Source organism: Vipera berus (assembly GCF_964194415.1).
Source record: "Vipera berus genome assembly, chromosome: 3".
Classification (NCBI taxonomy): domain Eukaryota; kingdom Metazoa; phylum Chordata; class Lepidosauria; order Squamata; family Viperidae; genus Vipera; species Vipera berus.
Genome location: NC_138204.1, coordinates 120,422,776 through 120,435,932, shown reverse-complemented (window position 1 = coordinate 120,435,932; position 13,157 = coordinate 120,422,776). Strand labels below are relative to the sequence as shown.

The following is a 13,157-nucleotide window of genomic DNA, read 5'->3' as shown; positions in this document are numbered from 1 at the left end:
GTCCCATAAGGTTTTCATGGGAACAATATAGATGCGGTCTGCCATAGCCTTTGGCTATATTTTGTTATCCTCCCAATTTAGCCCATAACCCAGATGTCTCCGGTTGCTCTCCAATCCAAACACTCAAGATATCCAGATGTAACAATTGGGGAACCCATAGGCTCCCAATAGAAAATGGGTGAAAACTTGGGAGATGCAGTTCCAAGGCTAACTCCTGATGAGTGAAGAAAATAAAAAAATGTTCTCAAAAATGTGGATTGAATCATTTCTTAAATAGATGAATCCTTATACACAGTGAATTGAGCACAGTATAACAGGAGGCTTAAGATCTTGGCCTTCAACAGTTAATTGCTACAGACATGTAAGTATTGCCTTTATGGGTTGCAAATCTAATTAATTTGTTGTGCCTTTTGTCAGAAGTTCATTTATTTGATGGCTACAGAAGGCCAATGTTTGAAAGTAAACACCAGCATTTGCTCAATAGATCCCATGGATGCTATTATTTCTGACTTTGTGCACTGGACTTTCAGTTTGGATAGTTAGTGCGGGGTATTCTGAGAGATGAGGAGGTTGACATTCTCCAAAGCTCCTGAGTATAGGACAAGAAGCAATAGATGGAAGGTCGTCAGAGGGTAATTCAACCTGGAACTAAGGAGCGCTTTCCGGACAGTGACAACAATTAAACAACGGAACAGTTTGCCCCCCCCCCCGAGTTGTGGGCGCTCTATCATTTGAGGTATGCAAGAAAAGATCAAATGGCCATTTGTCCAGGATGCAATAACATATCCTGCCTTCGGCAGTGGGTTGACCTGAAAGACCTCCAAGGTCTCTTCCAGCCATATGAGTCTATATTTTTCTATGTTTTCCACAATCACAAGTACAACAGTTGTTAGAAATCTTTGTGAGGTGGGAAGATACACATTGATTAAAATAAATATTTCGGGACCCAACTTTTAAGTCAATAACCAGCACTAAAGAGTCACAATGAATGAATGAATGAATGAATGAATGAATGAATGAATGAATGAATGAATGAATTGAATTGAATGAATGAATGAATGGAAATCAGGTACAGTATTTGGAGGAAATAAGAATGCTGACCCTTGCAAGAGCTAGACTACTTTCCTGGTTGCAAATTACAGTGACAAAAAAAATGCACAGAGACTATCCAGTTCCAAGAGTTCTAAATCGAACCGGTTCGGGGGAAAAGGTAAAATGTGGCTCAGTCTATTTAGCTTGCCACTCTGCTATGTTCCAAGATAGTAACTCTGCTCAAGATAAAATGATAAAATAATTGGAGTTAGCCACATTGTTGATCTGGAGGCATCCAATACAGCTAACACCAGGGTGGCTTGACAAACTCCTTAAATGTGAGCTTGATGGGCTGCCTATTTACAGTAAGTGACTCTGTAGCTGGCTTGACACCTTTCATTAAAAGAAGTTGATCAACAGGTCCTCATCAGACTGGAGGCAAATATGAAAGGTTAAGCTCCTGTGACCACTACTTGGTAGGAAACCAGAGGACTCCTGATTTTACATGGTTAAACCAGTTTCCATTTTTTTAAAAAATCCTTTTGTAATACATGAAGAGGGGAAAAAAATACAGAATCCACTGATCCAAGGTTGTAAATGTTGAGTATCTCTCCATTGTATCTCTTTCAATATATCCCACACTTTGTAAATCTATAATTCTTTGTAATATAAATTATACAAAAAATTGAAAACCATAATAAAGATAAAGGTAAAGGTTTCCCCCATCCAGTCATGTCCGACTCTAAGGGGCAGAGCTCATTTCCATTTCTTAGCTGAGAGAGCCAGCATTGTCCAAAGAAATTTCCATGGTCATGTGGCCAGCATGACTGTATGCTGAGGTGTATGGAACACTGTTGCCTGCCCACAAAGTGGTACCTATTAGTCCACTTGCGTTTGCATGCTTTCAAACTGCTAGGTGGGCAGGAACTGGGACAAACAACGGGAGCTCCCCCTCACGCAGTGCTTGGTCTTAAACCTGGCCTATCAGCTTTCCAGCTGACAAGCTCAGTGTCCTTAACCACTGAGCCACTGGACCACCCTGAAACTATATTACTCTTTCCCAAGCCACATTAGATAAACTATGGATAATTAAAACAAAATGCAAAATAGTATAGCAAGGGAGGGTGCCAACCTGGAAATAAAAAGGAAATTCCTAACAGTGAGAACTATTAAGCAGTGTAACAGCTTCTCTCCAGGAATTGAGGATTCTCCATTGATGGAGATATACAGGAAAAGATTTGATATCATTTGTCCAAGATGATATGAAAACCCTTGCCTTGGGCAGGGGATTGAACTAGAAGGCCTCCAAGGTCCCTCCCAGCCCTGTGATTCTAAGTTAGATTCCTCAGATTATTTTTTTAGATTACAACACAATGCAGTCCAGGTCAGACAACTGAAAACCCAAGAGGAAGAGGAGAAAACTTGAACATTATGACATTTTAAATGATTATATTTATAGTCATAAGTTGAAACATACAGAGCAAAACATATTAAAATGGGAATATGTAAAGAGCCTGAAAAGAATATATATAAATCAGCTTATGAAAAATGAATGATCAAGATTGCTAGCCAATTTTCTCACAGCTATATGGGCTGCAAGAAATATGACAACTATTTTAAAACAAGGGACCTTCCCAGACATTTCTCAAGTGTGAACACAGTAGCTCTAATTATTAATTATTAATCTAAGTATTAATTGTTCATGAAAGAATATATTATGCAAAACTGATGACGTGAGTGGCAAGCCATGGTAGATTGCGTGTTATATTCAATTTTTAGGGCAACACATCAGTTTATCAGTTTTCTAAATGTTGTCAGTTAAGTTGCTTTATGTGCATTGTTGTTGAAATTATGATGTCAGTATCATTATGGCAAGCAAAAAGGGAATAGGTTTCTATGATTATTCAATTCCTCATAATTTAAAAAATATTCTCAATGAAAGACTCAATTAGACATCAAATTAAATGTTTTGGAAATTCACATACTGCTTGGCTTATCGTTTATCTGAATTATTTAAGAACACCATACCCTGGGCAAGAAACAGAAAGTAACACGGACAGTATTTCATATTTATCTCTTATCTTTTATATACCTTGCTGGTACTGATGTTTTATTATTATTCATGTTGCTCATAACTAGTTCACATGGTTTGAAGCCAATTCAGTGTTCCCTCAATGACACCGTGGTACATCTCTGAACAATGGATGAGATCACAAAAGTTACAGATAGTTACATGTCTCATTCCTGTCCATACAAATCAAAGTACTAAACAAATATACGGGGTGACTTAATATAATATTTAATTAAAATTTTAATGACTGTAGGGGATTAATCTCTTATATTTGGGTTAGCTTTTCATTTATGTGATCAGGAATGTACTTACACTGCATGTAACTGTGCATGAAGACTGGATAATTCTTAGATATCTGTCGTGAATAAAGAATGGAAGTTTGTTTGAAATTGAGACACACAAGGTCACTGTTTCCTAAGCCCTCCCATCACAGAGGCTGAATAAAGAATGGAGGTCTGTTTCTCCATTTTGAAATGCGGTCACAAGAGGTCGCTGTTTCCTAAGGAAACCCTCTAAGTGAAACTGAAAATGCAGAGCCCCTCCCTTAAAGGGACCGACATTGCTGCTGACCAGATCCGCAAGGGAAATATCGAACAACAGAGAAATCACAACAAGCCAAGATCCAACCTATGAAATCATTGCCAGTATGCCTGGGCTACGTGGGCTCCGCTCCTGACCCCTTGAAGGCAAGGTATTTAGAGAACAAGAGCAGAGCTTGCGGGTGCTGTGCCTGTGTCTGCGATGCTTACCTGGCCGAAGGGGCTGCTGCAGCTGCTTCTGCTCCAGACCGCCTGGAAAATGGGGAGCGGCCAGCTCCATTATTCTGTGCTGGAGGAATCCCAGCACGGCACCTTTGTGGGCCGCATCGCCCAGGATCTGGGGTTGGAGGTGAGCGAGCTGGTGCCTCGGATGTTCCGGATGCTATCCAAAGGGGAGAAGGAGTATTTTGAGGTAAACCTGCAGAATGGGATCTTGTTTGTAAATTCCCGGATAGACAGGGAGGAGCTGTGTGCCAAGACCGCAGACTGTGTCCTTCATCTGGAGGTGATTGTGGAGAAACCTCTGAGGTTCTTCCATGTGGAGGTGGAAGTCAAAGACATGAATGACAATGCTCCTGTCTTCTCTGCCAGGGAACAGATCCTGAGCATGGCTGAACTGATAACCTCTGGCACCCAGTTCCTATTAGAAGGAGCATCTGATGCAGATATTGGTACCAATGCGCTGTTAACCTACAAGCTCAGCATGAATAAACATTTTGTTCTGGATTCAGGAAGTGATGAAGATGAGAGTAAATCTGTAGTGCTTGTATTAAAGATTCCACTTGATAGAGAGGAGAGCCCTGTGCATCATTTAGTACTGACAGCTACTGATGGGGGTGAACCAAAACTCACAGGAACTGTTCAGCTGGTCATCAATGTGCTGGATGTTAATGACAACCCTCCTGTATTTAACCAATCTGTTTATAGGATAAAGTTGTTAGAAAATACAGCTAGTGGGTCGTTAGTTATTACTCTGAATGCTACAGATTTAGATGAAGGGATAAATAGAGAAATTATTTATTTTTTTAGTAATAGCCTACCTCTACATGTCACAAAGATATTTAGTATAATTTCTGATACTGGGGAAATTAGAGTAATTGGAAAATTGGATTATGAAGACATTATTTTTTATGATCTTCAAATTATTGCAGAAGATAGAGGGAATTTTCCGCTGTCAGGACACTGTAAAGTTCTTCTTGAAATACTGGATACAAATGACAATATTCCTGAAATATCAGTGAATTCCCTTTCAATACCTGTTGTTGAAAACTCACCATCAGGGAGTGTAGTGGCAATACTCAGTGTTTCAGACAAGGATTCTGGGATTAATGGACAAATGAACTGTTTCCTCTTCCCCCCTGGAGTACCCTTCAAACTCGAGTCCACATTCAAGAACTACTACTCTCTGATCGTTGGTGCAGTCCTAGATCGAGAGCAGATGGCTGAGTACAGGATGGTTGTGACAGTGGAAGATCAGGGAGTTCCACCCCTGTCTTCTAGCATCAGCCTCTTAGTGCCTATCGGTGACATAAATGACAATACTCCAGCCTTCATACAGCCCTCCTACACAGTCTTTGTGAAGGAGAACAATCCCCCTGGTGCTCACATCTTCACAGTATCTGCCTCGGACCCAGACGTAGCTGAGAATGCCCTGCTCACCTATTGGATAGACGAGAAGCTGTGGCCATTGTCAAGTTACATCTCTGTACATTCGGAGAGTGGAAAGCTCTATGCTCTGCAGTCCTTGGACTATGAGGAGTTGAAACTGCTGGAGTTCCAGGTGAGAGCCAAGGATGCTGGAATGCCCTCTTTGCGTGGCAATGTGACTGTTCAGGTCTTTGTGCTGGATGAGAACGACAATGCACCTGCCGTGTCAGGATCATCAGAAGAGAACCTGATTCTTCTAGTGGTCCCCGTGATGCCTGGGCATATTGTAGGCAAGATCCATGCTTTGGATCTGGATTCTGGCTACAATGCATGGCTCAGGTACGAACTGGTTGAAGAAAGCAGTGGTCCATGGTCTGTGGGCCAGTATAGTGGTGAGGTGAGTACCAAATATTCTTTGGATGAGTCAGAAAGAAGCAAAATCCAGAATGTGTTGATTGTGGTGAAGGATCATGGGAAGCCTCCACTTTCATCTACAGCTACTTTGAGTGTGTCACTGGTGAAAAATGCCCAGGCCATCCTAACAGAAATTCACCTCCCCAAGACAGGAAAGAGCTTCGTGCCCCTGGTGGACTCGATCAACGTCTATCTGATCATTGCCATCTGCTCTGTTTCCAGCCTCTTCTTGCTGGCCATTCTCATCTACGTGGCCCTGCGATGCCACTGCAAGGCAAAGGAATCCATGGTTTATGGCCCTGGCATGGCCACCCTGGTCTGTGCCAGTGAAGTGGGCAGCTGGTCCTATTCCAATCGCCACAGCCACATCCTGGCAGGGGTGAGCGGAGAGGCTGGTGCCAAGAGTGACCTGATGATTTTCAGTCCCAACATTCCCGTTTTTGCAAATAATGGGGAACATGAGAATGAGTCAGAAAGGCCCCCAGATTCATCTAAAGAGGTAAGTTGTGCTGTTTATGGAATCCTTGACATTTGGACAACATTAGATTAGTGTGGTACCTGGGTAGGATCACTTAATACAACACTGATTTTTAAATTATATGTCAGATTTAATTTGACAGTTCTGTAAGTAAATACATAGCTCTCTTTCTGGTTTATAAGTTTCAGCTAAATGAATAAATTCATTTTCTAATAATTTTCTATTTCTAACAATTGTTTTTTTTAATGGGAATAGCTACTGGAATATACACTTTGTACTATTGGTCTGGATTTTTTTCTTCTAAGAGTAATTATAAATATGGTCTTCATGTGTTCTGCTACCATACTCTTCACTTTTTAATTCACATACTAAAGAGGTGATATATTTAAAGTGCTTAACTACATTCATTAAAATTTAACAAATCTGTGTAATCCCTTCTTCTATCTGATCATATATCCCTTTCATTTTGAATGGAAACAAGAAATTGAACACTTATGCATGCATAAAGTAGGTTTCAATGATTTTTTTCTTGATAGTTTCATCCTTTAATCAATCCAGAATGGATTTTCAAGCTGATGCCTCTTTTAGGAACAATATTTAAGGATGATCAACTGCAAATTTATTAAACATCATTTAGCAGCTTGATATACAGAAGTATTAATGCATATATTTGTTGGAATTTTTATTCTTTATTTTTTGTTATCTTGAAAACAGAATTATAATATTTTAAGTACTTGGAGAGGACTAATAAGTAATGATAATGATAACAACAACAACAACAACAACAACAATAATAATAATAGAGTTGGCAGGGACCTTGGAGGTCTTCTAGTCCAACCCTCTGCTCAGGCAGGAAACCCTATACCATTTCAGACAAATGATTGCCCAGTCTCTTCTTAAAAACATCCAGTGTTGGAGCATTCACAACTTCTGAAGGCAGGTTGTTCCACTGATTAATTGTTCTAATTATATTTGATGATTATGCTGTTATAATCCCTTGAATAAAAATCATCAAGGGATCACTTTACAATATACTTTTAATTTAAGTATTTACTACTTTAAATAGCAAGAGACAGGCTGCACAAGACCAAGCCTTAAGAACAAATGCATACAAAATCAGAATTGAGAAGATAGCAACAGACAGCAAATGCCATCTGTGCAAAGAAGCTACCGGGAATATCTGCTAAACTGCTGCAAGATAGCAGACTGACCACACACAACAGCATGACAAAGAAGCAACAATGTTGCATTGGAAGATAAGCAAGAAATGCCATTTGCCATTTGCAAGCAGGAACATAAAATAGCGAAAGTAATAGAAAATAAAAAGGGACGTTAGATTCAAACTGACAGGCACCTGCCACATAACATCCCAGAATTGTTGATAAGAAAGGCAAAAAAAAAAAAAGTCTGGAGAGTGGATGTGGCAGTATCTGGAGACAGCAGAATAGAATAAAAAGAACTGGAGAAGATAACAACATACAAAGACTTGTATATGGAAATAGAATGACTGTGACAAAAGAAAGCAAAGGTAAGTTACCAAATGGCAGTTGGTCCCTTGGGTGCAATCCCAAAACAACTGGAGCACCTTGAACAACATTGACAAAATCACTATCCATCAATTGAAAAAGGCAGCTTTACTCTGAACCGCTTACATCCTGCTAAAAAAAGGTAAAGGTTCCCCCGCACGTGCGTGCTAGTCGTTTCCGACTCTAGGGGCCAGTGCTCATCTCCGTTTCAAAGCCGAAGAGCCAGCGCTTGTCCGAGGACGTCTCCGTGGTCATGTGGCCGGCATGACTAGATGCCAAAGGCGCACAGAACGCTGTTACCTTCCCACCGTAGTGGTCCCTATTTTTCTACTTGCATTTTTACGTGCTTTCGAACTGCTAGGTTGGCAGAAGCTAGGACGAGTAGCAGGCGCTCACTCTGCTACGCGGCACTCGGGATTCGACCCGCCAAACTGCCGACCTTCTGATCGACAAGCTCAGCGTCCTAACCCACTGAGCCACCGCGTCCCTTTTACATCCTGCTATGACATCTTTAACACCATCAAACATTCACATCCACCATGTCCTTGAGAAGGACTCGATATGTGGATAAAAATGCCAAATCCAGTCTGAATATCTGACTGACTGTGTGATGAACCAAAATAATAAAACCTGGCAACTTCTCTGATTTAAGAAGCCTCATACAAAAAGCAGTATAGAAATGCTCTGGCATTTTGGTTTTCTTCCAGCCAAATAACTTATGAACTATTTGGGAGCTGGAGGTAAAACTCTTCTACAACAGATGAATGGAAAAATAGCAAAACATTTGACTCGTGTATAGAAAAGTAAGGAAATATTAAAGTTTTGCACAGTTTCATGTTGTCAGTCGACCAGTTGCATCTGTTCCTGGATCAAGAGGCTCTGCTCATCATCACTCATGCCGATTCACATCCAGGTGGAGAGCTGTCATGCACTCTATATGGGATTGCCCTAGAAAAGTATCTGGAAGTTTCAGCTGATGCAAAATGCAGTGGCATGGGCGGTTATGTGTGTCTCTAGAACAGCATATGTTACATTTCTGCTCCATGAACTGCATTGGTTACTACTTTGCTTATAGATCCATTTTTTAAAAATCTTTAGAGTCTATTATGTCACCGAGTAGGGTTATTTAAGGACTGCCTCTTCCCAATTACATCTTCCCATTCCATTATGTTTGGCAGAAGAGGTATGTTGCGAGTCCTGTCTGCTAACAAGTTACATCTGGTAGGACCCAGGAAATGGTCTGTACGTATGTTGTATATAGTATGTTTAGGTGTGTGTCATGTACGTGTTTCACTTTGAGAGCGGGCAACTAAATTTCATTTTTGATGTGTGCCATTGTGCCCACAGTAAAAAAAATGACAATAAAGGTTATCTTATCTTGTAGCTTTTTTTATTGTATGCCAGACAGTCATGTTTGTGTGATGAGTGGATATATAAATGTAAGTAGGTAAGAAGTAAAGAAGGAAGGAAGGAAGGAAGGAAGCAAGCAAGCAAGCAAGCAAGTAAAAAGTAATTAAATAACTTTTTGCCAGATTTCAAACCAGAAACCTTCTATTTACAGCAGTAAAAAAAGGAGTAAGTCTAGAACATGGGTGCCGAACTCAATCTTGTCACGTGACGTATTGTGACGTATCACAACTTTTTTGCATTTGCGGAGCTGGGTGGGCGTGGCCTGCACATGACACATCCAGTCCACGGGCCGCCAGTTTGACACCCCTGGTCTAGAAGAATGGCAAAATGTCTATGGAGATTCTTAGTCTTCCAGGTCATGGTTGTCCCAAAGGAGCTTTTTCAAAAAGCAGTTGGACTTTCTTTAGTTTGAAGACATTGCCATTTGAAAAAGCACCTGTGGGACAAAAATGGCAGTAAAAAGTTTTGTTAAAAATATGCAGCTTGTGCACGCATACTGTATATGTGAATGTTGATTCTTCTATATATAGAAACTTAATTTTGTAAAAATATATTTGTATGTATAAATATTTGTACACATATATAACATTTCTATGTATAGGATGACATGGCCATAGGAAAGAAAGAGATTTGCAGCTGTTATTATTAATTTTGGTTTTGAACAGAAAGGCAGGGAGGATTGAATATCTTGCAAGGTTGTCACTACTTTATTGATCAAAATAGATTTTTAAAAACCAGCTTCAAATAAAGTCAGCATGAGCACAGGATATCAGTTTTAAACAGCATGTACTTTTAATTTTTTTAATTTTTTTTGTTACTTTTAAATGGATATTAGCCACCCAGGGTTGCATGGTAAATGAGTGGCTATCAAAACTGAATAAAAGAGAAATAAGTAGATGAGGAATATTAATGAAGAATATTCAGTATTAATTATTCTAAACATTGTTTTCATATAGAACGTATCTGTGTCTGATGCAAAGAAGGTGACATGTGGAAAAAAGAGATAAGGTGATGTATAAAACTTTAAAATAGAATAGAATAGAATAGAATAGAATAGAATAGAATAGAATAGAATAGAATAGAATAGAATAGAATAGAATAGAATAGAATTTGAAGGGACCTTGGAGGTCTTCTACTCCAGCCCCCTGCTCAAGCAGGAGAACCTATACCATCTCAGACAAGTGACTATCTAGCCTCTTCTTAAAAATCTCCAGTGATGGAGCACCCACGATTTCTGGAGGCAAGCTGTTCCACTGGTTAATTGTCCTCACCGTCAGGAAATTTCTCCTTAGTTCCAGGTTTCTTCTCTCTTGGGTCAGTTTCCAATCATAGTTTCTTGTCCTGCTCTCTGCTGCTTTGGTGAATAGCGTGACACTCTCTTCTCTGTGGCAGCCCCTCAAATACTGGAATACTGCTACCACGTCTCCCTTATTTCTTCTTTTCTTTAGACTAGTAGTCAAACCCAAGTCCCGCAGCCATTCTTCGTATGTTTTAGTCTCCAGGCCTTTGAACAGGGAGAAAGCAGACCTGCTTAACTCATACTTTGCATCAGTCTTCACACAAAAAGGAATTACAGCCCATCATACCAAAAACAAACAAACAAAAAACCCAAAAGAAAACCCACTGCAAAAGACAAACTAGAAAAAAAAATTAAAATAAGCAAGAAAATGGTAAGAGAATACCTATCTGACCTTGATGAATATAAATTGCTGGAACCTGACAGGTTACATCTCAGAGTTCTGAAGGAGCTGGCTGATGTTATCTCAGAACCATTGCACCACAACTTTTATAAATCCTGGAGCGCCGAGGAAGTACCTGAGGATTGGAAAAGGGCTGATGTGGTTCCCATCTTCAAGAAAGGGGGGAAAAACGGACCCAGGAAACTACAGACCAATCAGTTTAACATCAATACCTGGAAAGATCCTAGAAAAGATAATCAAAAAACAGATCTGCGAACAACTGGAAGCAAACAAAGTTATAACTAGTAGCCAGCACGGATTTGTAAAAACAGATCATGCCAAACCAATCCTATTTCATTCTTTGAGAAACTGACTAAACTAGTAGATCAGAGAAACACTGTGGACATACTTAGATTTCAATAAGGCATTTGATAAAGTAGACCACAACCTACTCCTTGGTAAGCTAGAAAAAAGTGGAATAGACAACATTACCACCAGATAGATCTGTAACTGGCTGGCAAACCGTACTCAACGAGTAGTCCTCAATGGCACTACATCCACATGGAGAGAAGTAAGCAGTGGGGTACCACAAGGTTCCATTTTAGGCTCAGTACTCTTCAATATCATCATCAATGACTTAGATGAGGGAATTGAAGGGGAACTCATCAAATTTGCAGATCACATCAAACTGGCAGGAGTATCCAATACCCCAGAAGACAAACCCAGGGTCCAAAAAGATCTTGACAAACTTGAACAATGGGCCCTATCCAACAAAATGAGTTTCAATGTGGAGAAAAGCAAAGTTTTACATTTAGGCAGGAAAAATCAAAGGTATAAGTATAGATTGGGTGAGACCTGGTTTAAAAACAGTAACTGTGAGAGGGACCTTTGGAGTCCTAATGAACAATCACTTGACTATGAGCCAGCAGTGTGCAGCAGCAACCAAAAAAGCTAATGCAATCCTGGGTTGTATAAACAGAGGCATAGAATCAAGATCACGTGAAGTATTAGTATCGCTTTATAAAACCCTAGTAAGACCACACCTGGAATACTGCAGCCAATTTTGATCGCCATATTACAAAAAAGATATTGAGAGTTTGGGAAAAAATCAGCTTTATGTCTAGTTCCCTCCTCCACCTTTTGGATGACAAAGTTGTCGGCTAGGTTGGTTAGGAATCTGATCTCCCACTCGCTGCAGTGTTTGTCTCCCAGTTGATATCTGGATACAGTTGCAAGAAAAAGTATGTGAACCCTTTGGGATTATGTGGGTTTTTTTGCATGAATTGGCCATAAAATGTACTCTAAACGTCATGTAAGTCACAACAATAGAAAAACACAGTCTGCTTAAAATAATACTACACAAACATTAGCTGTTGTCATGTTTTAATTGAAGATAAAATGGAAACATTCACAGTGCAGGGTGGAAAAAGTATGTGAACCTTTGGACTTAATAACTGGTTGACCCTCCTTTGGCAGCAATAACCTCAACCAAATGTTTCCTGTAGTTGCAGATCAGACCTGCACAACGATCTGGAATAATTTTGGACCACTCCTCTGCACAAAACTGTTTCAGTGTAGCAATATTTTTGGGATGTCTGGTGTGAATCGCTCTTTTAAGGTCATGCCACAGCATTTCAATCGGGTTGAGGTCAGGACTCTGACTGGGCCACTCCAGAAAGCGTACAGTATTCTGTTCTGTTGAAGCCATTGTTTTGTTGAATTACTTGTATGCTTTGGGTCATTTTCCTGTTGCATCACCCATCCTCTGCGGAGCTTCAGTTGGTGGACAGATGGTTGTACGTTTTCCTGCAAAATGTCCTGATAAACTCTGGAATTCATTTTCCCATCAATGACAACAATCCGTCCAGGCCCTGAGGCAGCAAAGCAGCCCCAAACCATGATGCTCCCTCCACCATGTTTTACAGTGGGGATGAGGTTTTGATGTTGGTGTGCTGTGCCTTTTTTTCTCCACACATAGCGTTGTGTGTTTTTCCCAAACAACTCAGTTTTGGTTTCATCTGTCCATGTTTGAAGTTTGCAAAAGAGCACCTGGATGTTCCACAGCACTACTGGCAAAATATACTGTGGATATACTGTTCAGCCAGGTTCTCTAGAGCTGCCAGTTGGGTCCTCCGTTGCTCCGCTGCCTCTGTTGTGCTGCCTTGCTGCTGCCTGCAGATCTCCTAGTCTGCCACTGTTGCCGCCCACCACCTCTGCACTGCCCACAACCACCTCTCCATCTGTTGCTCCCTGCTACCGCCGCCTACTGTCTCTGCACTGCCCCCAGCCGCCTCACCGTTCTGCTGTTCTGTGCTGCCGCTGGCCACCTCCTCACCAGCGCTCGAGCTGCTGGTGCGCTAG

At 40.6% G+C, this 13,157-nt stretch overlaps 1 protein-coding gene across 1 annotated transcript in view; it reads left to right on the top strand.

Annotated features, from left to right (window-relative positions):
• The window catches only part of LOC308666669 (protocadherin alpha-5-like), a gene marked incomplete at its 3' end in the record, with an annotated part of 15,924 nt that extends 2,767 nt beyond the window's left edge, over positions 1-13,157 (top strand). The window contains exons 2-3 of the mRNA XM_081325562.1: positions 3,803-6,202; positions 12,984-13,157. Of these exons, the coding sequence (XP_081181688.1) occupies positions 3,803-6,202; positions 12,984-13,157 (2,574 nt within the window). The remainder of the gene's footprint in view (positions 1-3,802; positions 6,203-12,983) is intronic.